General features: G+C 42.8%; 1 protein-coding gene across 2 annotated transcripts; it reads left to right on the forward strand.

The window, feature by feature from the left end:
- The first annotated feature begins 4,936 nt into the window (after positions 1 to 4,936).
- SDHAF4 (succinate dehydrogenase complex assembly factor 4) lies at positions 4,937 to 25,717 on the forward strand. Of its 2 annotated transcripts, XM_062187573.1 has the most exons (4): positions 4,942 to 5,020; positions 5,954 to 6,037; positions 20,165 to 20,317; positions 25,293 to 25,717. In XM_062187573.1, exons 2-4 carry the CDS (start codon positions 5,986 to 5,988, stop codon positions 25,400 to 25,402), a joined length of 315 nt encoding a protein of 104 aa, XP_062043557.1. In that variant the 5' UTR covers positions 4,942 to 5,020; positions 5,954 to 5,985; the 3' UTR covers positions 25,403 to 25,717. The 2 variants fall into 2 exon arrangements, with proteins under 2 accessions (XP_062043556.1, XP_062043557.1); XM_062187572.1 differs by lacking the exon at positions 5,954 to 6,037 and having other exon boundaries at positions 4,937 to 5,020.
- Positions 25,718 to 27,691: the final 1,974 nt, after the last annotated feature.

Genomic DNA, 27,691 nt, shown 5'->3' on the forward strand with positions numbered 1-27,691 from the left:
CACCTGGCTCCTGGCTTTGGATCAGCACAATGCGCCGGCCGCAGCGGCCATTGGAGGGTGAACCAACGGCAAAAAGGAAGACCTTTCTCTCTGTCTCTCTCTCACTATCCACTCTGCCTGTCAAAAAAAAAAAAAAAAAAAAAGATATAGATTTTCCATCTGCCAGTTCACGTTTGTGGCCACAATGGCTGGGGCTGGGTCAAGCCAAAGCCAGGAGCTCGGAACTCCATCCTGGTGTCCCACGTGAGTGACAGGGGCCCAAACACTTGGGCCATCTTCAGCCACTTTCTCAGGGTCAGTAGCAGGATCAGAAGTGGAGCAGCCAGGACTTGAACTGGCACCCATATGGGATGCCAACATTGTAGGCAGCAGCTTACTCCACTCTGCCACAATGTTGGCCACATCTTAGCATGGTATTTTAAGAATAAATAAAATATAGCATGTGAAGAGGTATCCAGATGCACTACTAACTGTACTCCTCTCCCTATTTCCTGAGTTCTAATTGTACTCTTCTTCCTGTTTCTTTTTTCCTACCATAGTCATCAGGGCCAATCACCAGCTAGCACCAAAATCACTTTTTCTAACTTCCTTACTTTAAAGGTAGAAGCTAAAAATGTCAAGTGGCAACCCCAATGTCCAATTAAAAAAAAAAAAATCCCTTATGAAAGTGTTCCTCCTTTGTGTACAAAACTATTACACCAACAGACCCTGAAATCATGGAAATGGGTTATGAGAGCAGTGAGTGGATCAGAGTTTATCCTACTTGCAAGTCAACATGTTTGCCTCCTATTTTGCATAGTTGCTGACATCCTGGGTAAGAGACAAGTGCCTCTATTACCAGCACATTTGCATCAGTTCCTGGAGCCTGTTGCCACAGTGTGTGCTGCAGAGGGCCTGATGATATCTGCCCTCATGGTGAGTTGCATTACAGGAAGATTCACAGCCAAGGACCAAGCAGTTTTTGAAGAAGTTATAAATAAGCCACTCTCCTCCATCATGGCAGTTTATTGGTAATAATTCTATAGTTGCCTTGCCCTACTTAGTTGCCTAAATGACCAGGTGTAGAAACTGCTCAGTATCAGGCTCAGTTGGTCCTTGCAGAGTGGCCCAATTGACAATAAAATACAGGGATACTTAGGGCCCATGACAGACTCTTTTTTTTTTCCCACAATGGAAAGAAAGATACATGGGCATTGTGGTAGATGTAACAGCCAATCTCTCCTCTACTCTGGCTTCTGTTAATCTGTCAAGAGAAGAGGTATCACTGAATACTGTTAACTTATTTGGGGGCATATAACATATTTTAGGTTATAATCTCAAAGTTTATTTTCCTACCTAGTTGCAAAACTAAGCCCTCAATAAGGTTGTCCGTCATAAGGTTGACCAGTTGCTTCTGGATGGTGAGCTACTTGATAAAACTGGTGATATTTGTGTGCATGTATCAGTCCCCTGCTAAACATCTTTGCAGGAAATGAGTTCTTTGTTGGAAGCAAGGTTGTATGCGATGTTGTATAAGGTATATGAAGTATAAAGAATTCAGTAAACTCAGAGTATATTAAAGAAGCATAGGGGCCAGTGCTGTGGTGTAGCGGGTTAAGCCGCCGCCTGCACTGCCGGCATCCCATATGGGCACTGGTTCAAGACCTGGCTGCTTCACTTCTGATCCAGCTCTCTGCTATGGCCTGGGAAAGCAGTGGAGGATGGCCCAGTCTCCTTGGGCCCCTGCGCCTGAGTGGGAGACCCGAAGAAGATCCTGGCTCCTGGCTTCAGATTGGCGCAGTTCCAGCCGTTGCAGCCAACTGGGGAGTGAACCAGCAGATGGAAGACGCCTCTCTCTCTCTCTCTCTCTCTCTTTCTCTCTCTCTCTCCTCTCTCTGTGTAACTCTGAATTTCAAATCTTTAAGAAAAAAAAAAAAAGGAAGAAGCATAAATCAGGGAAAAGTCAAGCTAGATGAATTATTCCTATGAGAATAAATTGCTCCCTCTTTCCTGTTAGCAGGATTTCATTGTAATTGTATCTGCCACCTAGGCTACTAAACAATATCAGGGAAGAAAGCTGGTCACTGTAATTGTCCAGTGGTGACCTGGCAGAGGAAAGAGGATGTTACAACTAAATGTATGTCTCCATTCTTGGCACCATGGCTACATTGTTAGTGGTTCCACTGAGAAAATTCAGCTGTGGTAGGAGGAGTCTGACTGATGTCCACAGAGAGGGCCATTGTGGCAGGCAGCCCTTGTGTAATCACCTCTCTCAGAGTGGACTGGACCTGATGATAGAATAAGAAGTAGGATAAGTAAGAGTAGAATAAGAAGTAGGACCTAAATGAAAGATCTCTGTGAGTGAGATCCCAGTGGAAAGAACGGGGCCATCAAAGAAGGAAGTACCTTTCTCTGAATGGAGGAGAGAACTTCCACTTTGACTATGACCCTGTCGGAATAAGATCGAAGTCTGCGAACCCTAAAGGCTTCCATAGCCTTGGCAACTCATGACTAGAGCCTAGGGAGATTACTGACGCCATAAACAAGAGTGTCAAATTGTTAAATCAACAACAGGAGTCACTGTGTACTTACTCCTCATGTGGGACCTGTCTTTAATGTGTTGTCCAATGTGAAGTAATGCTATAACTAGTACTGAAACAGTATTTTACACTTTGTGTTTCTGTGTGGGTGCAAACTGATGAAATCTTTACTTAATATATACTGAATCGGTCTTCTGTATATAAAGATAATTGAAAATGAATCTTCATGTGACTGGAATGGGAGAAGGAGCGGGAGGTGGGAGGGGTGCAAATGGGAGGGAAGTTATGGGGGGGGGGAAGCCATTGTAATCCATAAACTGTACTTTGGAAATTTATATTTACTAAATAAAAGTTAAAAAAAAAAAAGTAGGATGCTACTACTGCGATTAGATTACAAAAGAGTTGTGCCTTCCATTTGAGGTGATTTTGTGGAAAGGCGGCTGCCATGTTGGGAGACGATTTTTGGAGAAACCCACGTGGCCAGGAACTGAGAGAAGTCTGCATTCCAAACTAAATCCTGCAAATTATCCTGTGAGTTTGAAGGTATATCTTCACCTACTCATGCCTACTTAAACACACTGGCTGCAACTACATTTTAAGACCTGAAGCCAGAGTCTACTCAAGTCAGAGACTGTGGCTTCTGGATTCCTAACCCCCCAAAAAACTGAGAGAATAATTATTGTTTAGATCCACAAAATGTTGGTATAATTTGTTAGACAACAGTATTTAATTTATAATCTTATTCTGATGATGAGCCCTTTGGGGAGTCTTTTTTGAGCATTCAGTGGGACCCAAATGCTCATGCTTTGGGACCCTTTGAGAGATCCTCTTCCAAAACCTTTCCTTGTCCAGTCCCTGACTAGTTGAATATACCACTCCCTGCCTCTGGTGTGATGTAGATCTTTATCTCAAGCCATAGGGCAAGGTGGAGATGATAAACCAAATTCTGCCCTCTGGGGGGAATTGTTTTTCCTCCCTTCTACTGTTCCTTGAGGGCTTCTAAACACCAAACGCAATCCATTGTCAGCTGAATCAGTTTAGTGAACTTAATAGTTTAGTGAGCAAAACTATTGAGAATACAGCTTTGGTTTTTTTTTTTTTTCTTCAGACAACTAGGCTCAAGAAACGCATTAACTTCAACACCGGGAGTCACTGTGCACCTATTCCCCATGTAGGATCTCTGTCCTTAATGTGTTGTACTATGTGAATTAACGGTATAACTAGTATTCAAACAGTACTTTACACTTTGTGTATCTGTGTGGGTGCAGTCTGTTGAAATCTTTACTAAGTTGATCTTCTGTATATAAAGGTAATTAAAAATGAATCTTAATGAAGAATGGAATAGGAGAGGGAGTAGGAGATGGTTTGGTTTGCGGGTAGGAGGGAGGTTATGGGGGAAAAAACACTATAATCCAAAAGTTGTACTTTCGAAATTTATATTTATTAAATAAAAGTTTAAAAAAATGTTAAGGCAGAGTTGAGAATAGCAGTTTAAGTTATGAAGTTCTGCACATGAAAAATAAAATATTTTTGTTTTTTGTTTTTGTTTTTGTTTTTAAAGAAACGCATTAACTAGAAGGTATAAGGTAAGGATCAAAATCTTGAGCTTAGGAGTGTGAGCAGCCTGCTAATGAAAGTTACCTAGGTTTTGCCTCTGGGCCTGTTCTGAATGCACAAGTCCTCTTAGGGAAAGAATTCCTTATCTAGGAGGACCATAAAACTTGCAGTTCATAAAGAGAAAGAGTGCATAGCCAACTAACTTCACATGGTCAGACATTATCAAGGCCTAATAACAGAATTTTTCTAAAAGGAAGAAAGGTTATAGAATTCTGAGGACCGCCACCGTGATTCTATAAACACTTCCATAGGTTACATAGAGCATCCTGATCTGCCAGGAGAGCTCTGGACACCACAGGAAGTTTTGGAATTTCGGAACCAATTGACAGAATTCCTTGGACTGTGGTCTAGTGCGGATGCAGCGCCTCCTGTTGCTCCAGAATGTCGCCTTTCAGGTCCAATGGCCAATGAAACGGAAGCGCCTTGAGCAGCCAGAGACTTAAAAATAAAAGAAAGGCAGAATTGGGTAAAAGCAGCATAGTACATGAGGGGAAAGGGGTTGTAAAAGGGGCTGGGTCGTTGTATATACTCTTAACAGGGCTCATCCAGGAGACCTTCGGCCTCAAACTGAGCGACATAAATGGAACTTTCCCCTCATCTAACTTCTGCTGTTACTCTGGATTTAATCAACATAGGGTTCAGGGAAGCCGGATGGTCCTCGGTGGGCAGCATTCCCACTCCTTTCTGTAGCCAGGAACGGATGCAGCCAGGCCGCACAAAGCCCCGCCCCGTGAAAGCCCCGCCCCCTCCTGGGCGGTCGCCTGCTCAACGCCCGTCCCACCCTTGCGCCTGCGCAAACGCTGCGGGAGTCGCCGTCATGACCGCATCAAGACTCGCCGGGTTGCTCGGGCGCTCCCCGGCTACTGCGTGGAGGGCGGCGGCAAGTAAGAGGTCCCGCGGCGGGGCCAAGGTCGCGGGCTGGGTCGCGAAGGCGCAGGGTCCGCGAGAAGCGTCCTGCCCGGCGGAAGCCGTGTGTGAGAGGGCGCTGGGGGTCGCCCTGGTGTCCAGCTCTGCCCCCGGCGCCCTGGTCTTTACGGCCACTGCTCTGGCCGAAGGCCGCAAGCACTGTGCGATCTGGAGGGCGCACTGCACTGAGCCCCTTGACAGAGGTGGAAAAGTTAGTCTTCTGGGAATCCGTCGCCCATTTACTTTTAAATTTGTATCAAAAAGAATTTAGCAGTTTACAGTATTAGAAGAACTGGGAAAGTAAGAAGAGGGCCAAAGGCAAATAAACAAATACAGTAAAAGTTAGATGAAGCCAGGAATTAGTACAGAAGTATTCTTGCTGTCAGTAGAAATCAACCATTTTTAAACCCATTTTACTGGAAGTCTCTCAATTTATCTTTGAATTAGTTAGCAACCAGCGGTATGCTAAATCTAATTTTAATTTTGGCCCCAGTAACGGCTGTGCCGTTTGTTTTCCTGTCTGTAATCATTTCCCTCAAATGCAAACATTGTACCTGATAATTGTAAAAATTTTAAATGATTCAGAAATTAATAATTTGGAAAGTAAAAACCTCACATTACCCAAACCCTGAGGTAATAACTGCTTAAAATAGTGTTGTGTTCATCCAGCATCCATTTGTAATAGTTTCAAAAATTACGAAGTATTTGATACCATATATATGTGCATATATATATATATATATACGTACATACCACATGTGTAGTTATGAAGCAAAAACATCTATGAACTCATTCTCAGTTTTAGGAAAGTCTATATCCGTTGCTAAGGAGTTTGCTGATATAATTGTTTAGTGTTATGTTTTTGATCTTTACAGAAATGATTTCATATCGTTTGTATTTATTTTTTTCAGCTTATCCTATGTTTTGAGATTGCACCGTATTGATGTGTGAGCTTGTAGTTACACATTCAGCTATGCTGTCACTCTGCCTTTCAAGTAAATAAACAAATCTTTTAAAAATAAAATACAGTGCACCTGCATGTTCAGTCATTCACTTTGCTATGACAGCTAATTTTTAATGAGCAATTACTTACAACTTTATTTTTTTTTAAGATTTATTTATTTATTTGAAAGTCAGCATTACACAGAGGAGAGGAGAGGCAAAGAGAGGTCTCCCATCCGCTGGTTCACTCCCCAATTGGCCGCAATGGCCAGAGCTGAGCCAATCCGAAGCCAGGAGCCAGGAGCTTCTTCCAGGTCTCCCATGAAGGTGCAGGGGCCCAAGGACTTGGGCCATCTTCTGCTTTCCCAGACCACAGCAGAGAGCCGGATTGGAAGAGGAGCAGCAGGGACTCGAACCGGTGCCCATATGGGATGCCAGCACTGCCAGGTGGTGGCTTTACCCGCTACGCCACAGCACCGGCCTCTACAGTTTTATTGTAATCATGTTTAATCTTTATTGCTAGTACTTTGTGGTCTTGCGTAACTGCTGAAGACATAGAGATTCTCTCATATTTTCTTCTCAAAGATCTATAATTGTGTTTTTCAAATTTTAACCTTTTTTATACAGTAAATTAATTTTTGTTTGTGGTATGAGGCAAAAAACCAATTTTACTTTTTCCCGTGTTGTTAATTTGTTACCCCAGGTCATATGTTTACAGGACCTTGCCCTCACTGATGTCTTCAGCTGTCATAAATCAAGCCTACAGGCATATGCATAGGTTGGCACTCTTCAGTTCCCTTGATTGCTCTGTACCACCTGTTTTAATAAGCATACTTTTAAAATCTTGATATCTGCTAGGAAAGTCCCATCTTTTCTAGGAGTGCACTGGCTATTGGTTGTTTTCCATGAAAGTTTAGCATTATGTTTTTTTTTAAATTTATATATTTATTTTTGCTGTCAAAGAACACTTTAAAAACAAGCAGGAGAGTTGGAGGCATCAGGCTGCACATTATGTTCTTAAGAGGAAAAAAAATCCTGTTGAGATTTGATTGATACCACTTGATTTTTTTAGTTAATTTTTGATTGATGTTTATGTTTAGAAGCAGAGTTTACATCTTTATTGATTTTATGTCCAGTAACATAACTAAGTTACCTATTTATTTATTCAAGAGCCAGTGTTGTGGTATAGCAGGTAAAACCTGCATCTTGCAATGCTGGCATCCCCCCATGAGCGCTGATTAGAGTCCCAGGTGTTCTGCTTCAGATTCCAGCTCCCTGCTAATGGCCTGGGAAAATAGCAGAAGATAGTCCCGGTGATTGGGCCCCTGCACCCAGTGGGAGACCCCAGTGAAGCTTCTTGCTCCTGACTTTTGCCTGGCTCAGCCTTGGCGGTTGTGGCCTTTCGGGGAGTAGACCAGCAGATGGAAGATCTTTCTGTTTGTCCCTCTTTCTCTCTGTAATTCTGCCTTCAAGTAAATAAAATCTAATCTTGGGGTGGCATTTTGTCACAGCGAGTTAAAGCTGTGGCCTGAAACACTGGCGTCCCATATGGGCACTGGTTTGAGTCCCTTCTGCTCCTCTTCTGATCCAGTTCTCTGCTATGGCCTGGGAACGCAGTAGAGGATGGCCCAAGTTCTTGGGCCAATGCACCCACATGGGAGACCTGGAAGAAGCTCCTGGCTCCTGGCTTCGGATCAGCACAGCTCTGGCTGTTGTGGCCATCTGTCTCTACCCCTCTCTGTAACTCTTTCAAATAAATAAAGATAAGTCTTAACAAAAATCTTTGAAAACATTTTTTTATTTGCAGATTTTGGAGGAGGTTGCTAGAAAGATACTCATTTATCTACAAATAGTGACAGTCTGGTTTCTCATTTTCTAGTTTCTTCATGTTTCTTTTTTTTCCTCTCACCTATTTTCCTGTCCTTGATCAGCTTTCCAATAGTAATGATTCCAGAAGTAATGATAGCAGGTTATATTGTTTGATACTGTAAAAGGAATGTGTTTGTGTTTTATCAGTGAAGTTTGGTATTGGCTGTAGACATGCCTTTTTTAGGCTAAGGAAATCCCCTTTTATTCCTAGAAGGGTCTTTTGGATTTTTTGGTTTATGAACTTGTTTTCTAAGACTGAGTAAATTTTGAGATTTACTGAATTAATTTGTCTTCATCTTACTGGAATGATTATATCAATTTTTCCTTTAATCTTGTTGGGTGATGAGTTACAGATTTTTCTGGTGGTGAATCATTTTTACATTCCCATAAAATACTCTGATCATGATGATTTGCCAACATTTTATTTAGAAATTGACCTATAAGCTTTGCTGTCTTAGACTTTTTCATTTCTGATTTTAAAATTAAGATTATTCTAGCCACCTTTTTCCTTCTCTGTTAGACTTTTGTTGGGATTGGAATTAGCTGTTCCTTAAGTCATTGTTGAAGCTCAACTGCAAAACTATTTAGATGTGCTGTTTTCTTTAGGGATGATTTTAAAGTACTAACTTGATTTGTATAGGTCATTCATTTATCTTCCTTTGAGAAATGTCTATATCTACTGCCCATTGTAAAAATATTTTTGTTTATTTTTTATTTGAAAGGCAGAGAGAAAAAAACAGAGGTCTTCAATCTGCTGGTTCATTCCCAATTGGACTATTTGGGTTTTGGTTGTGTTTACCATTGAATTCTCTGAGTTTTATATATATGTATCTCCCATGCTGTAGCTTCTCTCTTTTCCCCATTGTTTCCCTGGCTGTGCAGAAGTTGTTGAGTTAGATGAATTCCATTTCTGTGCTTCTGCTTTTGTGTTTTTGGAATGTGATCCAAAAATTCTTGCCGATTACAGTGGTTTTTTTTTGTTTTTTTGTTTTTAAGATTTATTTATTTGAAAGGCACAGGAATAGAGAGGGAGCGACAAAGAGAAATCTTCCATCTTCTAGTTCACTCCCTAAATGTCCCCAACAATTGGGGCCAAGCTAGGTGGAAGCTAGGAGCCAAGATCTCTATTTGCGTCTCCCATGTGGGTAATGGAAACTTAAGTACTTGGGTCATTATCTACTGTATCTCAGGCACATCAGCAGGAAGCTGGATTGGAAGCATGGAGTAGCAGCACTCAAACCAGGCATTCCTATATGTTGCAGCTTAAACTATTGTACCACCATACTCACTCATTCCACTGTCTTGAAGTGTTTCCCTAGATTTTCTTGTAGAAATTTCAAAGTTCCAGATATCACATTTATTTGTTTAATCCATTTTGAGTTGGTTTTTGTGTATAGTGAGAGACAGGTGTCTAGTTTCTTTCTTTCTTTCTTTCTTTCTTTCTTTTTTTTTTTTTTTTTTTTTTTTTGTGTGTGACAGGCAGAGTTTGACAGTGAGAGATAGAGAGACAGAGAGAAAGGTCTTCCTTCTGTTGGTTCACCCTCTAAATGGCCGCTATGGTGGGCACGCTCCGCCAATCCAAAGCCAGGAGCCAGGCGCTTCCTCCTGATCTCCCATGCCAGTGCAGGGCCCAAGGACTTGGGCCATCCTTCACTGCCTTCCCGGGCCACAGCAGAGAGCTGGACTGGAAGAGGAGCAACCTGGACAGAATCTGGCACCCCAGGGTGCCGGCACTGCAGGCGGAGGATTAGCCAAGTGAGCCGTGGCGTCGGCTTTCCAGTGTATGTCTTAGCATCTTGGTCAAATATCAGTTGGTTGTAGCTGTGTGGGTTTACTTCTGTTGTCTCTATTGGGTTCCAATGCTCAATGGATCTGATTTTATGCCAATAGCATGCTGTTTTAGTTTTAATAACTTTGAGTTTGGCATTGTGGCACAGCAAATTGAGCTTCCACCTGCTATGCTGGCATCCTATATAATTGCAGGTTGCCTCTCCAACCTCTGTGGTAGACCTGGATGAAGTCCCAGGCTCCTTGCTTTAGCTTGGACCAGCCCTGGCCGTTTTGGTCATTTGCAGAATGAACCAATGGGTGCAAGCTCTCTTGCTCTCTCTCTCCCCTTCTCCCCTTCTCCTTCTCCCTCTGTCACTAACTCTGCCTTAAAAAAATATCTTTTATTTGCTTGAAAGCCAGAGTTACAGAGAGGGAGGGAGGGTAGGATGGAGGAAGGGAGAGAGGGAGAGATTGAGAGATTGAGATCTTCGATCCACTGGTTCACTCCCTAAATGGCCACAAAGAAGCCAGGAGCCACAGCTTCCTCCAGGTCTCCAACGTGGGTGCAGGAAGCCCAGCACTTGGGCCATCTGCTGCTGCTTTCCCAAGGTGCTTTTGCAAGGAGCTGGATCAGAAGTAGAGCAGTTGAGACCCATATGGGATGCTAGCATCTCAGGTGGCAGCCTAACCCATCATGCCACAGTTCTGGCCAGCCCCCTAACTTTGCCTTTCAAATGGATAAATCTTTTTTTTTAAAAATTATGGTAGCTTTGTTGCTGTATTTTAAAGTCAGGTGTGTAATGCTTCCTGTTTTGTTCTTTCTGCTCAAGATTCCTTTGGGTAATCACAGTCTTTGTGATTCTGCAAAAATTTTAGAAATTTTTTTATGACAAATGTCATTGGTATTTTGATGGGGTTGAATTGAATGTATATTGCTTTGGGTAGTAATAGACATTTTAATGATAATGATTCTTACAAACATGAAAATGGAATGTCTTTTTTTGCATCTTGTTCAGTTCTTTCATCAATGAATTATAGTTTTCATTGTAGTGATCTTTCACCTTTGTGGTTAAAAGATAAAAAACACTGAGCCGGCGCCGCGGCTCACTAGGCTAATCCTCTGCCTGTGGCGCCGGCACACCAGGTTCTAGTCCCAGTTGGGGCGCCGGATTCTGTCCCGGTTGCCCCTCTTCCAGGCCAGCTCTCTGCTGTGGCCCGGGAGTGCAGTGGAGGATGGCCCAAGTCCTTGGGCCCTGCACCCGCATGGGAGACCAGAAGAAACACCTGGCTCCTGGCTTCGGGTCAGCGCGGTGCGCCGGCTGCAGCGGCTATTAGGGGAGAACCAACGGAAGGAAGACCTTTCTCTCTGTCTCTCTCTCTCTCTCACTGTCTAACTCTGCCTGTTAGAGAAAAAAAAAGAAACACTAATAAATAACTCTGTACTTGCACTCTATTCCTCCCTATAGTTTGAATTTTTGATGTTCCATTATGCCTCTTCTTCTCTTGCCTATTTTTTAACATTTTAAGACTTTTAAAATTTATTTTATTTTATTTTATTTGACAGGCAGAGTGGACAGTGAGAGAGAGAGACAGAGAGAAAGATCTTCCTTTGCCGTTGGTTCACCCTCCAATGGCCGCCGCGGCCGGCGCGCTGCGCCCGGCGCACCGCGCTGATCCAAAGGCAGGAGCCAGATGCTTCTGGTCTCCCATGCGGGTGCAGGGCCCAAGCACTTGGGCCATCCTCCACTGCACTCCGGGCCACAGCAGAGAGCTGGCCTGGAAGAGGGGCAACCGGGACAGAATCCGGCGCCCCGACCGGGACTAGAACCCAGGGTGCCAGCACCGCAAGGTGGAGGATTAGCCTATTGAGCCACGGCGCCAGCCTATTTTTTAACATTTTAAAGATTGATTGATTGATTGATCTGAAAGGCAGAGAGAGGTAGAGAGAGGTCTTCCATCCATGGATTGATTCCTCAAATGGCCACAAAGATCAGGGACTGTCCAGGCCAGACCCAAAAGTCTGGGACTCCATCCAAGTCTCTCACATGAGTAGGAAGGGCCCACGTAATAGGGCATCTTCCTCTGCTTCCCAGGCACATTAGTGGGAAGCTGGTTTGGAAGCAGCAGTGAAACTCAAATCAGTGTTCCAAAATGGGATGCTGGATGCTGGCATTGTAGGTAGTGGCATACCCACTGTGCCACATGCTACCTCTTGTCTCTTAACATTTTAATGTAGTTATTATTTTTTAATTATTTTGTTTCTTAGTCTTCACACTAAAGATTTGATTGATTTACACACCATATTTATAATATTAAAACATTCAGGATTTGTCTGTATAGTTATTCTTACTCCTAAGTTTTCTACCTTCTGGTATTTCCTTCTTAATATTAACATCTTGGCCAGTGCTGCAGCTCACTTGGCTAATCCTCCTCCTGTGGCACCGGCACCCCAGGTTCTAGTCCCGGTTGGGGAGCCAGATTCTGTCCAGGTTGCTCCTCTTCCAGTCCAGCTATGCTGTGGCCCGGGAAGGCAGTGAAGGATGGCCCAGGTGTTTGGGCCCTGCACCTGCATAGGAGATCAGGAGGAAGCGCCTGGCTCCTGGCTTCGGATTGGCGCAGCGTGCCAGCCATAGCGGCCATTTGGAGGGTGAACCAACGGAAGGAAGACCTTTCTCTCTGTCTCTCTATCTCTCACTGTCTAACTCTACCTGTCAAAAAAAAAAAAAAATTAACATCTCTTTCAGCTTGAAGAGCCCTGCGTATCATGTCTTGTAAATCAGGTCTAGTGATGGTAAATTCTCTGAATTTTTTTTAGTCTAGGAATGTCTTTATCTCTCCCTTGTATCTAAAGAATACTTTTCTGGGTACATTCTTGGCTGGCAGTTTTTTCCTTCAGTACTGCAAAAGTCTCATCCCGCTCTCTCCTGTCCTGTAAGGTTTCTGCTGAGAAGTCTGCAATCAGCAATATTGGGGTTTGTTTGTAATTAGTTTCTTTTCTCTTGTATCTTGGGGAATCCTCTCTTGAACTGTCAAGACTTGGTTATAATGTCATGAGGTAGATGTGGTTGGGTTGAATCTGACTGGTCTGACCTTTCTCTACATGGGTAGTTGTATCTTTCTCCAGGTTTTGGAAATTTCCTGTTTTTATCTCTGAATATTTTTTTCTACATTTTGGCATCCTCAGGTTCCTCTTGAACACCATTAATTTGCATTTTTGTTCTTTTTGTGCTGTCCCAAGTTCCTGTAATCTTTCTTCTTTCCTCTTTATTTTTTTTCTTTCAACTTTGGATTTTTAAATAGCCTGTCTTCCAGCTCACTGGATCTTCTGTTTGATCTATTCTGCTATTGAAACATTGTGTTAGGGCTGGCGCTGTGGCATAGTGGGCTAAGTCTCAGCCTGAGGCACTGGCATCCCATATGGATGCAGTTTCTAATCCTGGCTGCTCCTCTTCCGATCCATTTTGCTGCTATGGCCTGGGAAAGCAGTTGAAGATGACCCAAGTTCATGGGCCCCTGCATTCATGTGGGAGACCTAGAAGAAATTCCTGGTTCCTGACTTCAGATCGGCCCATCTCCGACCATTGTGGCCATTTGGGGAGTGCACCAGCAGATGGAAGACCTTTCTCTCTGCCTTTCCCTCTCTCTTTCTGTAACTTTGCCTTTCAAATAAATAAATAAATCTTTTAAAAAAAAATACATTGTGTTGCAATTTAACTTCACTTAGTGTACTTTTGAGTTGAAACATTTCCATTTTATGTCTATTTGTTTAAAGTTTTAGTTATTTATTTATTTGAAAGTAGAGTGAGTGAAAGAGACTGAGTGAGATACCTTACATTACCTTACATAACTCAACAAATGCCTACAACAACCAGGCTTAGGCCAGGCTGAAGCCAGGAACCAGAAACTGTATCCAAGACTCCCATATGGATGGCAGGGACCCAAGTGCTTGAGACATAACCTTCTGCCTTCTATGGTGTGCATTAGCAGGAAGCTGGATCCAAAGTGGAGGTAGGACTGGAACCCAGGCACTCTGATGTGGAATGCAGGCGTCCCAAGTTGTGAGATACACAGCTGTGCTGTAATATCTTCCCCTTGTTTCTTTTTTTTTTTTTTTTAATTTTTGATAGGCAGAGTGGATAGTGAGAGAGAGACAGAGAAAAAGGTCTTCCTTTGCTATTGGTTCACCCTCCAATGGCTGCTGTGGCCGGCACACCACACTGATCCGAAGGCAGGAGCCAGGTGCTTCTCCTGGTCTCCCATGCGGGTGCAGGGCCCAAGGACTTGGGCCATCCTCCACTGCACTCCCGGGCCATAGCAGAGAGCTGGCCTGGAAGAGGGGCAACCGGGACAGAATCCGGCGCCCCGACCGGGATTAGAACCCGGTGTGCCAGTGCCGCAAGGCAGAGGATTAGCCTTGTGAGCCACGGCGCCGGCCCCCCTTGCTTCATTTTTTAAAAATTACTCCATGTCTCTGTTAGTTCTGTCTGTTGGAGTAGTAAATCATTCCTCTGTGTTCTCTTAGTTGATCTGCCTTTAAAAACAGTGCTTTTTTTTTTTTTTTTTTTTTAAGATTTATTTATTTGAAAGAGCTACAGAGAGAGAGAGAGAGACCTTCCTTCCATCCTCTGGTTCACTTTCCAGATGGTCTCAATAGCTAGCGCTGGGCCAGGCTGAAGCAAGGAGCCAGGAGCTTCTTCCAGTTCTTCTACTGGTTAGCAGGAACCCAAGCACTTGGGCCGTCCTCTGCTGCTTTTCCCAGGCCATTAGCAGGGAGCTGGATCTGAAGTAGTGCACCCAGGACACAAACCATTTGCTGGTTCACTCTCCAAATGGCTTCAACGGCTGGGGCAGGTCCAAGCTGAAGCCAGGAGCCCAGAACTCCTTCCAGGTTTCCCATATGGGTGGCAGGGGCCCAAGCACTTGGGCTATCTGCTGCTTTTCAGGTCTATTAGCAGGGAGCTGGGTTGGGCTGCTGGTGTTACAGTTGCCAGCTTAACCCTCTGTGCTACAATGCCAGCCCCTCTGTCTTTATCTTAAACTTACCCTTTCTCATTGCTCTAGCTTCTGGCTTCCACTATAGCTATTGGGAAATATGTTGCCAGTCTAATTTTGTTTTTGTATAAATAATCTTCCATATGGCTACTTTTAAGATTTTGATTGCTGGGGTTCTTCCTTTTACTTTGTTTCTAAGTATGGAATAAAAAAATTCTGCTTGGCAATTTGTGCTTTCTAAATCTGAAGATACCTTTTTGTTGTGTGTCTCCTGACTTTACAGATCCCTCCTTCTGGAACTTGATTAAATAAATATTGTTACACTTTCTCATTTTATCTACCATATGCTTTAACTTCTCTATCATCGTTTTCATTTCTTTGTCTCTTTTTTTCTATAATTTATTTGGAACTTTATTCCAGATCACAGATTCCCTTTTCATTTGCATTTATTCTGCTAGTTAACCTTTTAACTGACCTTCAAATTTAAAAGTCATCCTGTTTCTAGATGGCCTAGTCATATTTTTTATATTTACTTATTATTTATTCATTTTTATTTTCTTTAAATACATTTAGCTGTTTTATATTCAGAAGGCAGTATATCAATCTTTATGGTGAGGTCCCACTGTTGTGTTGTTTGTTGATTCTGCTAACTCTTGTTTGTGATGGCTTGTTTCTTGAAAATTTTACTAAATTCTCTAGGGGACTTGCATAGAACATGGGTTGAGAGTGTATTTCTTCTCAGGGGATTGGCTTCTGTGTTTGCTATGTGTCTAGGGGTGTTTGAACCTTAGGCTTGTGTCTACTTTATGGTAAAATAGTCCCCTTGGGGATTTTTGAGACATGCAAATAGTGTGTGATCAGGCCTGAAGACAGGTGTGGTCAGCCAGTAGCTTCATAATCTCATAACCTTTTTTCTGGTTCCTTGCTTTTTGGACCAGTAGCATAAATATCACCTGGGAGCTTGTTACAAATACAGAACTGCAGACCCCACTAGAACTCAGAATTTGCATTATAAAAACATTTTTAATTATCTATTTGTATTTGTCTGAAAGTCATAGAGAGATAGAAAGAGACAGAGGCCATCCATCCACTGGTTCACTCCACAAATGCCCCAAGAGCAAGAGGTGGACCAGTCCAAAGTCAGGAGCCTGGAAATCAATCCAGGTCTCTCAAATAGTGGGCAGGGACCCAAGTACTTGAACCATCATGTGCTGCCTCCCAGGGAGTACATTAAAGAAGCTGGATTGAAAGGAGAGCCGGGAGCCAGCATTGTGGCATAGCCAGTGACACTGCATCCCATATGGGGACCCATTTGTGTCCTGGCTCCTCCATTTCACATGCAACTCCATGCTAATGGTCTGGGAAAAGCAGCAGAAGATGACCTAAGTGCTTGGGCCCCTGCCACCCACGTGGGAGACCCAGATGAAGCTCCTAGCTCTGGGCTTCGGCCTGGCTCAGCCCTAGCAATTGTGGCCACTTGGGGAGTGAACCAACAGAAGATCTTTCTCTGTATCTCCCCTTCTCTCTCTGACTTTCAAATAAATAAATAAATTTCGAAAGAAAAAGTTGAGCTAGGACTCCATCCCAGGCACTCTGATATGCGGTGCTGGTATTCCAAGCAGTGTCTTAACTTCTGCATCAAAGCCTGGTCCCATTTTAACAAGATCCCCCGGTGGTTTGTGTGCATTTCTTAAAACTTCCTGTTCGCCTTCTTTTCTCAGTGAGTGAGGCTCCTTGACTTCTGGCCTCTAATAGGCTTTCTGTTTTGCTCAGGCTTAACATACTATCATATCCCTGCTGTTCAAAAAGCTCCACAACCAAGTGGCAAGAAAAGGCACAGGATATGTAGCAGGTTCAGTTTGGTTTTTTTGTTTGTTTGTTTTAGAAAGCTTTTACTTAGTAAATATAAATTTCATAGGTACGACTTTTGGAATATAGCAGTTCTTCCCCCCATACCCGCCCTCCCACCCCCAAAATATCCCACCTCCTACCCCTTCTCCCATCTCATTCTTCATTAAGATTCATTTTTAATTATCTTTATGTACAGAAGATTAACTCTACTAAGTAAAGATTTCAACAGTTTGCACCCACACAGACACAAAAAGTATAAAGTACTGTTTGAAGACAAGTTTTACTGTTAATTGTCATAGAACAATTCATTAAAGACAGAGGTCCTGCATGTGGAGCAAGTGCACAATGACTCCTGTTGATAATTTAACAATTGACACTCTTATTTATGATGTCAGTAATCACCCAAGGCTCTTGTCATGAGCTGCCAAGGCTATGGAAGCCTTTTGAGTCCACAAACTCTAACATTATTGAGGCAGGACCATAATCAAAGTGGAGGTTCTCTCCTCCTTTCAGAGAAAGGTATCTCCTTCTTTGAAGGTCCCTTCTTTCCACTGGGATTTCACTCACAGAGATCTTTCATGTAGGCCATTTTTTGCCACAGTGTCTTGGCTTTCCATGCCTGAAATGCTGATTCTGAGGTCAGGGTGCTATTTAGGACATTTGTCATGTTGGATCATTCTCTCCTTTTTAATTCTATCTATTATTACTAGACACTTGGTCCTATTTATGTGATCCTTTTGACACTTAATCCTATCTCTATGATCAGTTACACACTTAATATGATCACTTTAACATGTAAGATGGCATTAGTACCTGCCAATTTAATGGAATTTGAAGTCCTATAGCAAATTTTTAGCCTTACCGTTAGGTGTAAGTCTGTGGGAACGTATGCCAAACTGTACATCTCCTCCCTCTCTTATTCCCACTCTTATTTTTTATAGGGATCAATTTTTTTTTTTTTTTTTTTTTTTTTTTTTGGACAGGCAGAGTGGATAGTGAGAGAGAGAGAGACAGAGAGAAAGGTCTTCCTTTTTGCCGTTGGTTCACCCTCCAGTGGCCGCTGCGGCCAGCTCATCTCGCTGATCCGAAGCCAGGAGCCAGGTGCTTCTCCTGGTCTCCCATGGGGGTGCAGGACTTAGGGGCTTGGACCATCCTCCACTGCCTTCCCGGGCCATAGCAGAGAGCTGACCTGGAAGAGGGGCAACCGGGATAGAATCCAGTGCCCCAACCGGGACTAGAACCCGGTGTGCCGGCGCCGCAAGGCGGAGGATTAGCCTGTTAAGCCTCGGCGCCGGCCTAGGGATCAATTTTCAATTGAATTTAAACACCTAAGAATAATTCTGTGTTAAGTAAAGAGTTCAACCAATGGTATTAAGTAGAAAAAGAAAATACTACAAAGAATAAAATAGTAAGCTATTCCTCAACAGTCAGTTGTAATTGCTTCTCATAGTGTCAGTTTCAGTTCTACAGGTTCAGTTTTAATGTTTGCTTTCTGTATAGAACTAACTGCCTTTTTAGATTTGGGTGATTATTTACTTTCTTAAAGGCTCTTCCTCTTATTTAGAAACATTTTGTTTCTTTTTTGAGCTGTTTAGATGTTTTAGAGCTGTAGGGTTTTGATTTTGGTCTCTTTAATTTATCAAATCTCAGAAACAGAAGTTCTGAGTTGTTTGTTGTGTGTGAGGGTATTTTAATGGTGATTCACTCATTTTCCTTTGCTTTTATTGTTTCTTTGGAAGGGCACCTTCTTGCCTGCTATTTGTTTGTCAACACAATTCTACATACACTTGGAGTTAGGACAAACAGCACCTAGTAGAATACCTGGGCTTTCTTGTAGTTTTTTTGTTTTTATTTTGTTTTTGAGAGGGTAGAGTTACAGAGAGAGGTCATCCATCTGCTAGTTCACTCCCCAAATGGCCATGATGGCCAGAGCTGGACTGGTTTGAACCCAGGAGCCAGGTGCTTCTTCCAGGTCTCCCACATTGGTGCAGGGGCCCAAGAACTTGAGGTATCTTCTGCTGCTTTCCTAGGCTGTCAGCAGAGATCTGGATCAGAAGAGGAGCAGCTGGGACATGAATAGGTGCCTGTATGAGATCACTGGCGCCGTAGGCAGAAGCTTAGCCCACTAAGCCTCAGTGCCGTCCCTTCCTTGTAGTCTTTTTTTTTTCTTTCTTTCTTATTTTATTTATTTTTTTTTTTGATAGGCAGATTTAGACAGAGAGAGAGAGACAGAGAGAAAAGTCTTCCTTTCTGTTGGTTCACCCCCCAAATAGCTGTTACAGCCGGCATGCTTTGCCAATCCAAAGCCAGGAGCCAGGTGCTTCTCCTGGTCTCCCATGCGGGTGCAGGGGCCCAAGCACTTGGGCCATCCTCCACTGCCTTCCCGGACCACAGCAGAGAGCTGGACTGGAAGAGGAGCAACTGGGACAGAATCCAGTGCCCCGGCCAGGACTAGAACCCAGGGTGCTGGCGCCACAGGTGGAGGATTGGCCAAGTGAGCCGCAGTGCCGGCCATCCTCCTTGTAGTCTTAAGATGAGTTTTACTCTATCAGCTACTTCCAATATAGTGGAGGTAGTCAAAACTCTGCTGCTAGCCAAAATGTAATACTAACATTAATATAGCTACTATTGCTCAGCATTTCCTTTTTTTTTTTTTTTTTTTTTTTTTTTTGAGAGGCAGAGACATAACTCCCATCCTCTTGTTCACACCCCAAATGTCTGAAATGATCAGGCCTGGGACTGGGCCAGAGGATCTGGAAATGCAATCCAAGTCTCCTACATGGATGGCAGGAACCCAATTACTTGAGCCATCACTGCTGCCTCCCAGTCTGCACTGGGGGTAGCCGGAGTTAGGAGCTGTAGCCAGGAACCAATCTCAGGCACTCCAATGTGGGACACATTATAATGCTAGGCTAACCACCTCCCAACATCTACTCTTTGATAGCTAGAATCAAGAGACATGGCTCTTGGGCTCACCTTTGCATCTTAATCATTCTCATCTGACAGTCCCTCTTTCTTCTTGTCTACCAATGAAGCTACTTGTACATGTCTCACTACCAGCAACTCTGACGACTGATGTGCATGAACATGTCTCTAAAGCTGTACAGCTTCCAGGTGCCCAGGAGCATGGTGTCTAAGTCTATCCTTGTACTATACAGAAACAAGAGGAATTTTCTTTCCCCACATTCTGTCATGCTATTAGCTAACTATTGTTTCTTTTTGGGGCTGTTGTTGTGACACACCAAGTTAAGCCATCACGGGCAATGCTGGCATCCCATATTGGAGCTCCAGTTCAAGTCCCAGCTGTTCCACTTTCAGCTCCCTGCCTGGGAAAGCAGCAGATGATGGGTCAAGTCCTTGGGCCCCTGCCACCTACATGAGAGACCTGGATGGAGTTCCTGGCTCCTGGCTTCAGTCTGGCCCACCCCAGCGGTTATATGTGTTTATATATATTTGTACAATTTTGCCAATGGTTAAACAACCTATTTCAAAGCTCTTCAGAATGGTGACATTGGTTGTCCTTAAGGAAGGAAAGTGGTTGTCTTAAAAATAGGCCTAGAGGGAAGAATTTTCACTGTCTTTTTTGTACCTTTTGAACTATGATGAATGTGAACATATAAATTAAAAGCAAGTAAGTCAAATTTTTAAAATAGATTGAATAAACAACTTTTATTTTTCTACTCTCTCCACCCTGCTAGGATTACCCTTCCTGTGCCATTCTTTGAGAAAAACAAGTTCTTCTCAAGGAGGAAAGTCTAAACCTGTCACACAGGCCCTTAAGAAGCCAAGGTTACCACAAGGTCGTTTTGATGCACCAGAGGACTCCCATTTAGAGAAGGAACCACTGAAAAGTGAGTAAAGCTTCTCTTCTATTTTTTGAAGAAAGGGTTTTCCTTACTGTGAAAGTAAATGAAAGAAAAGAAATATTTTATTGCTTAGAGGTCTTTATTGATAATAATAAGACATTTTTAAACAGAGTAAAGTCATCATATTGATAAATGTGAGCTTCAGAAAAAAGTGGATGGTGGTATTGTGGCATAGCAGATAGGGTTGCTGCCTGCAATGCTGACATCCCATCTGGCACCTGTTTGAATCCAGCTGCTCCATTTCCAATCCAGCTCCCAGCTGTGGCCTGTGAAAAGCAATGGAGGATGGCCCAAGTGCTTGGGCCCCTGTACCCACATAGGACACCCGGAAGGGACTCCTGGCTCCTGGCTTCTGCCTGGCCATCTGGGGAGTAAGCTAGTATATGAAATATCTCTCTCTCTGTGTCCCTGTAACTCTGACTTTCAAGTAAATAAATAATTCTTAAAAAAAAAAAAAAAGGTTTCAAAGACCATAACAGTTATATGCTTGTGTTTAATTGTTTGATTTGTTAGATTTCATTTTTCACAACTATATAGGTTGAGACTTCCCTTGATACAGATAGCAGAAACCTACTTCAGCAAATGGAAGCAGAAGATGTGATAGATTGCCATTAGGGTACAGGGTAAAGGTGACACTCCCAAGGGCAGTGATGCTGGTGCATCCTGGCAAAAACAGGTTATTCTCCCTCTTCCTCTTGAGACTGGTCACTTCTCCCCATTGTTTTGTCTCCAAGCTAGCTTCGTAGTGCCCTGGGCAGAAAGTAATGGCCCCCATTAGTTCTTAAGTTCAAGAGAGCAGTCAGACTGAGCCCAGAATTTCTTACTCCTGAATGCAAAATCCCTAGAAAGAAAATTCACAGGCCAAGTTTGGATCAGGTATCCACAGCTGAATCAACAGAGTGGCCAGTGGGACTCGTCACAAGTGAAGGTGGTTATTCTCACTGTAGCAACATGGCTAGAGAGAGAGAACAAAGGATGAGTGTGATAATAGATGTAACATTATTTTATGTTCAGTATGTATAAAATTTGGCTCATGCCTTAAAACTTTGTTTTTAAAGTACTACTTTATTTTCATTCCATGCCCTTTATACATTTGAATTGTAAAAAATATGCAAGTGTTAGGTATTCAAAAAGTAGAATTTTAAACAGCCTAAGTGTAAACATATCACTTTGCGACCTTGGCAAGACTGTCTTGCATGTCTTAACTTTTCCAATGAAATGAGAGTTAATCCATCGATGCATCCTAGGCAAGAAGACATTATTAAAGGGTTTGGAGACCTGTGTCTGGAACTTTCCTGGAATATTAAAACTTTTTTTGTTTATTCATTCAGTTAAATATTTTGATTTATAGCAGTTTACCACGCCAGTCTAATAATAAGCAGAAAAATCAGCCAAGAGGATGGAGACTTTTAAAAAGCTATAATAATCTAAAGGTAAAATGTTTCCTCAGTGGTTTTAGGTAAACAAAAATCTGAGGGGGAAGTATCTCCTTAAAGCTGTTCTTGGAATCTGTTGTCTTGGTTTCTGTTACGCTTTTTCCAGTTTCTGGAATTGTTTCTTCAACCCTTTTTTCCTGTATGTATAAAATTTTTTTTTAATTTTATACTTTTTTAAAATTATTTTATTTATTTGAGAGGCACAGAGAGAGAGATCTTCCATCCCCTGGTTCACTTCACAAATGCCTATAATAACCAGTGCTAGGGCCAGCCAAAGCCAAGTGCCTAGAACTCAGTCAGCTTTCCCACATGGGTTACAAAAACTGAAGTACTTGTGGCAATCACCTGCTGCCTCCCAGGGTACTCATTAGAAGAAGGCTGGAATTAAGGATGGAACTGAGACTGAAACCCAAGCTGTTTGATACAAGATGCAGAGCATCTTAGCCACTATCTTAACCCTAGGCCAAACAACCCCAACATGATCTTGAATATCATATGTTGGTGATTCACACATTGATACCTCTAGACTGACCTCTCCCAAATTTCACTCTCCTGTCTTCCTGAACGTCTTATTTTGCATATTCTAAACATCTGAAAATTAATATTTCTAAAACTAAACTCATCCTGTACTCATTCCTTCCTCCCTACCACAAGCCCAACTCCATATTTCTTCCACTCCCCAAATTCATATGCTGAAGCCCTAACTCACAATTTGATGGTGCTCGAAGCTGGAGCCTTTGGGAGGTAATCAGGCTCAGAAGAGATCATGAGAGTAGGGCCCTTATGATGGGGCTAGTACCTTATGGGAAGAAACACCAGAGAGCACACTCTGTGTCTCTGCCATGTGAGAACACAGGAGGCGAAGACATCTGGAAGCTAGAAAGAGTCCTTGCCAGAACCTGACTATGCTGGCACCCTGATTTTGAATTTCTGTCCTCCCAAGGTGTGAGAAAATAAATTTCTGTTGTTTATGCTACTCAGTTTATGGTATTATGGTAGCCTGAGCTGACTCATATGCCCCATGAGTCCTGGAGATGTGGGAGGAAGAAGGACATCTCTTGGAGAGGCTTCCAGGGGACGTCATAGTCTAGGGATATGCCAACTTGGAGATGAAGCAGGAAATTCCTTAGAAAATGGAACGATGAGGAGATCAAGGAAAGTTTATTCATTGTAGAGCAAGAATTAACATATGAAGAAATATTTAAAATTTTTCAAGCTTCTACATCATCTTTGTTTTGTCTAGGGAGAGGATGCATGATTTGATTTGAAGGATGATCTCTTAGTTTTCTTTTTATTTATTTATTTGAAAGAGTTACACAGAGAGAGAGAGAGAGGTCTTCCATCTGTTGGTTCACTCCTCAGATGGCCACAACGGCTGGAGCTGTGCCAATCTGGCTTCTTCCCGGTCTTCCACGTGGGTGCAGGGTGCCCAAGGACTTGGGCCATCTTCTACTGCTTTCCCAGGCCATAACAGAGAACCGGATGGGAAGTGGAGCAGCCAGGTCTCGAACCGGTGCCCATATGGGATGCCGGTGCTTCAGGGCGTTAACCCACTGTGCCACAGCTTCGGCCCTGATCTCTTAGTTTTCTAAAGAGACATTGTTTGGGGCCAGCGCCATGGCTCACTAGGTTAATCCTCTGCCTGCGGCACCGGCATCCCATATGAGCACCGGGTTCTAATCCCAGTTGCTCCTCCTCTAGTCCAGCTCTCTGCTGTGGCCCGGGAGGGCAGTGGAGGATGGCCCAAGTGCTTGGGCCCCTGCACCCACATGGTGGACTGGGAGTAAGCACCTAGATCCTGGCTTCGGATCAGCACAGCGCCAGGAGTGAACCAGCTGAAGGAAGACCTTTCTCTCTGTCTCTCTCTCACTGTCTATAACTCTACCTGTCAAATAAATTTTTTTAAAAAGGATACATTGTTTAAGAATCAGAGTTCTTCCTATTAGCTGGTTCTTCCACTGTCATTTCTATGTACAGAGCAGTGTGGATTGAGCATGGCTGTAGTCAGAATGTCTAAAGTTGAGCTCAGCCACACAGCTTAGTAGTTGTATGACACAATTGTACTACTTAGCAGTTGTATGACACTTAGGAGCTTTCTTATTTTTTAATTTATTCATTTATTTATTTTATTTGAAAGGCAGAGACAGAGAGACACAGAGAGAAAGAGAATCTTCCTTCTGATAATATACTTGCCAAATGGCCACATCAGCCAGGGCTAGGTCATACCAAAGACAGGAGCCCAGAACTCAATCCAGGTCTCCCACATGGTGGTAGGGACCCAAGTAAGTGAGCCATCACCTGATACCTCCCACCTGATACCTTGCATTACAGCAAGCTGGACTCCAAGACTCAAACCTAGGCACTTGGATGTGGGCTATGAGACCAGGGGACATCCCAACCAGCACCACCTGCCCACCCGGAGCGACTTTCTTAATCTTTTGTCTCAGTTTCCTTCTATAAATTGGAGACAGTGATTTTTCCCATCCCATATGATTATTATAAAAATCAAATGAATTAGTATGTATAAAGTACTCAGAAATGGACTTGACTCATAGTGAAGATAAACACATAATACTAAGTTCAGATTGCTGTTATGTCCATAAATGGCGCTACCAGCTAACCAGTTGCTGCAGCTAAAACTCTGTGATGAGCAATAGTAATACTCGTAACTAGTACTAATCGGCATTCTTTCATGTACATTGCACTAATGCTGGCCCCTTTATGTGAATTTATTTGTTTAATTCTCAAGACAGTAGGGTATGATTGTTCTCGCTATTTTTCTAAAAGTAAGGCATTAAATAAAAGTAGGTTCTTCAAAGTAATCTTGTTTCAAAACCTTCCACATCCTGTGAATTTGCATTCTGTAGTCTTGGCCACCCTTTCCTTCTGTTTAGATTCAACAGCACATATGAAGCTGCTTCCCAGACTAGGGGCTGAAAGTGCTCCAAGAATTGTAAGTCATTAATGTTGGTAGTAAAATTGGTTGCATACTGGGGCCGCCGCTGTAGCATAGCAGGTTAGGCTGCCACCTGCAGTGCTAGCATCCCATACGGGTGCCAGTTCGAAACCCAGCTGCTCCACTTCTGATCCAACTCTCTACTATGGACTGGGAAAGCAGTAAAAGATGGCCCAAGTCCATGGGCCCCTGCACCCACATGGGAGACCCAAAAGAAGCTCCTGGCTCCTGGCTTCAGTTCAGCACAGCTCCCACTGTTGCAGTCAACTGGGGAGTGAACCAGCGGATGGAAGACATCTCTCGCTCTCTCTTTGCCTCTCCTCTCTCTGTGTAACTCTGACTTTCAAATAAATAAATCTTTTTAAAAAAATTGATTGCATATGAAAATTGCACCCTAAAGTGATTTCTCAAGCCTGGGGAAAAGAATGCATTTACAGCTCATTTGAAGACTGCGTAGTAACTTGGCCTGTAATATCTAGTCTGTTATGCAGCCCTGTCTTCACAATTGGCCATAATGCCTTTCCTGTCTCTTTTGACTGGTTTGTTTATATATTCTTTCTTTCCTTAGAATTTCCAGATGATGTAAATCCAGTTACCAAGGAAAAAGGTGGACCGAGAGGCCCTGAACCTACTCGATATGGAGATTGGGAGCGAAAAGGACGCTGTATTGATTTTTAAGTCACATATTCTTTAACCTCATATAATTTTCTGAATATGTACATCTGAACTATTTCTGAGTTTTCTTTTCTGTCCTTTAATTAATAATTTTAATAATATGTTTAAAAAATATGTTTGATGGCTTTAGAAGAAAACTTGCTGCAAAAATTAGAAAAGGGAAAATAGTTTTATGTTATCACAAAATAACGTCACAAAATAACTAATGTAAATGTATTGGGGTTTACAAATGATGAGAGCTGTAAACTTCATTGTATCATTTTCAGTTTAATCAGTTGCTTATAAAATGCTCATGTAAATAAAATAATTTTTCAGTTATTTTTGCTGCCATGGACTAAGTAATAATGCCTTTAAAAATGTGAGTGAAATATGCATAAGGCATGATAGTATAATGATGCATGATAATATGAGAAGGCCACAGTAGTCACAGAAAATGTTTAACTTGGAGCCGGATTACTTCAGTTCAAATTCTGAGTCTACTGCTTATAATCTGCAGGACCTTGGATTAGTTATTAAATTTCTCTGTGCTTCAGTGTCTTTATTTATAAATTGTAGATAATAATTGATCTTCATAGGATAGTTAGGAAAACTAAATGGATAAATATATGTGTATTAGGGTTCTTCAGAGAAATCACACACACACACACACACACATACACACAGATTAAAATTATGCAATTCTTGAGGCTGAGAAGTCCCATGATCTTTCTACAAGCTGCAGACCCAGAAAAGTCAGTGATGTGGGTTAGGCCAAGTCCAAAGTCCTGAGAACCAGGGGAGCCAGTGATGTAAATTTCAGTTAAAGGGCAAGTAAAGATGAGGTGATATATCCTAGCTCACACAATGAGGTAGGGAAACAGGGGTGAATTCCTCCTTCCTCTGCCTTTTTCCTGTTCTGGTCCTCAGAGGACTGAATGCTGCCCAGCTACATTGGGAAGGGTGGTCTACTCTGTGGAGTCCACTAATTCAGAAGTTAACCTTGGGGCCAGCATTGTAGTGCAGCAGATTAACCCACTACCTTCAATGCTGGCATCTCATATGGGTCAGTTCGCATCCTGGCTACTCCACTTTGCATCCAGTTCCCTGCTACTGCACATGGGAAAGCAGTGAAAGATGGCCAAGTCTTTGAATCCCTGCACCCATGTGGGAGACCTGGATAGGGTTCCAGACTCCTGGCTTCAGCCCTGGCCATTGCAGTCATTTGGGAATAAACCAATGGATAGAGGATATCTCTCTCTCTCTTTCTAACTCTGCCTTTCAAACAAATAAATAATTTTTTTAAGATTTTGTTTATTTGAGAGGTAGAGTTACAGACAGAAAGGGAGAGACAGAAATGTCTTCCATCTGCTGGTTCACTCCCGGAATGGCCGCAAGGGTTGGAGCTAGGCCTATCCGAAGTCAGGAGCCAGGAGCTTCTTCTAGTCTCCCACCTGGGTTCAGGGGCCCAAGCACTTGGGCCATCTTCTGCTTTCCCAGGCCACAGCACAGAGCTGGATTGGAAGAGGAGCAGCCGGGACTAGAACTGGCACCCATATGGGATGCTGACAGTGCAGGCAGAGTCTCAGCCTACTACGCCACAGTGCCCGCCCCAATAAATTTTTTTTTTAAGTTAATCTCATCCAGAAACACCATCAGATAGACATCCACAAATAATCTTTGATCTGGGTACCCAATGGCCCCCTCAGATTGAGGCCTGAAATTAATCAGTACAACCTGTTAGCCACATGGAGCAGTGCATAGTGCATACCTCTCAGTGTTAGCTATCCTTAAGTCATCAATGTATTTTTCTAGATTTGCAGACATCTGGGGAAAAGTTTTTAAAAACAAAATCTGAAGTAATTGAAAAGAAATTATTTTATGAGGGTACAACAGTAAAATTTTTTTTTTTACTATTGAAAAATAGGAATTATTTGCATGGGTTTTGTGAAACATAAAGTTCAGATATAGAAGGCAAATATGAGAAAAGCAGTGGGTGGAATAGGCCAGTTCAGTTTTGATGGCTCAAAAGCATCTACCCTGAAGGCTTCTGATAACTGGGTCAGGAACAGTCAAGTCCAGTTAAAGATTTGGACTAAAGGAAGGACGCGAATTACAGGGCCCTGGAGGCATCCTTTGCTGTATGTCCTCTGGCCTGTAGCCCTCCAGGCTATACCTGAATTACTTAGTACAATAGGGTTTGCAGAGCCTCTGCAAGACAGAATGCAGAGGGCTGGCAATTTTGTGATATGAATTATAAGTACAATATTTTTTAGAAGAGTATAGGGAGACAATATTTAAGGTAATAAACTTCCT

Source organism: Lepus europaeus, chromosome 3, assembly GCF_033115175.1.
Source record: "Lepus europaeus isolate LE1 chromosome 3, mLepTim1.pri, whole genome shotgun sequence".
NCBI lineage: Eukaryota > Metazoa > Chordata > Mammalia > Lagomorpha > Leporidae > Lepus > Lepus europaeus.

Bases quoted from the DNA above. Each gene is read 5' to 3' on its own strand.
- SDHAF4 (XM_062187572.1), top strand. From the start codon at position 4,954: ATGACCGCATCAAGACTCGCCGGGTTGCTCGGGCGCTCCCCGGCTACT. The intron at 5,021-20,164 runs GTAAGAGGTCCC...CCACCCTGCTAG, and splicing joins TGCGTGGAGGGCGGCGGCAA to GATTACCCTTCCTGTGCCAT. The intron at 20,318-25,292 runs GTGAGTAAAGCT...TTCTTTCCTTAG, and splicing joins AGAGAAGGAACCACTGAAAA to AATTTCCAGATGATGTAAAT.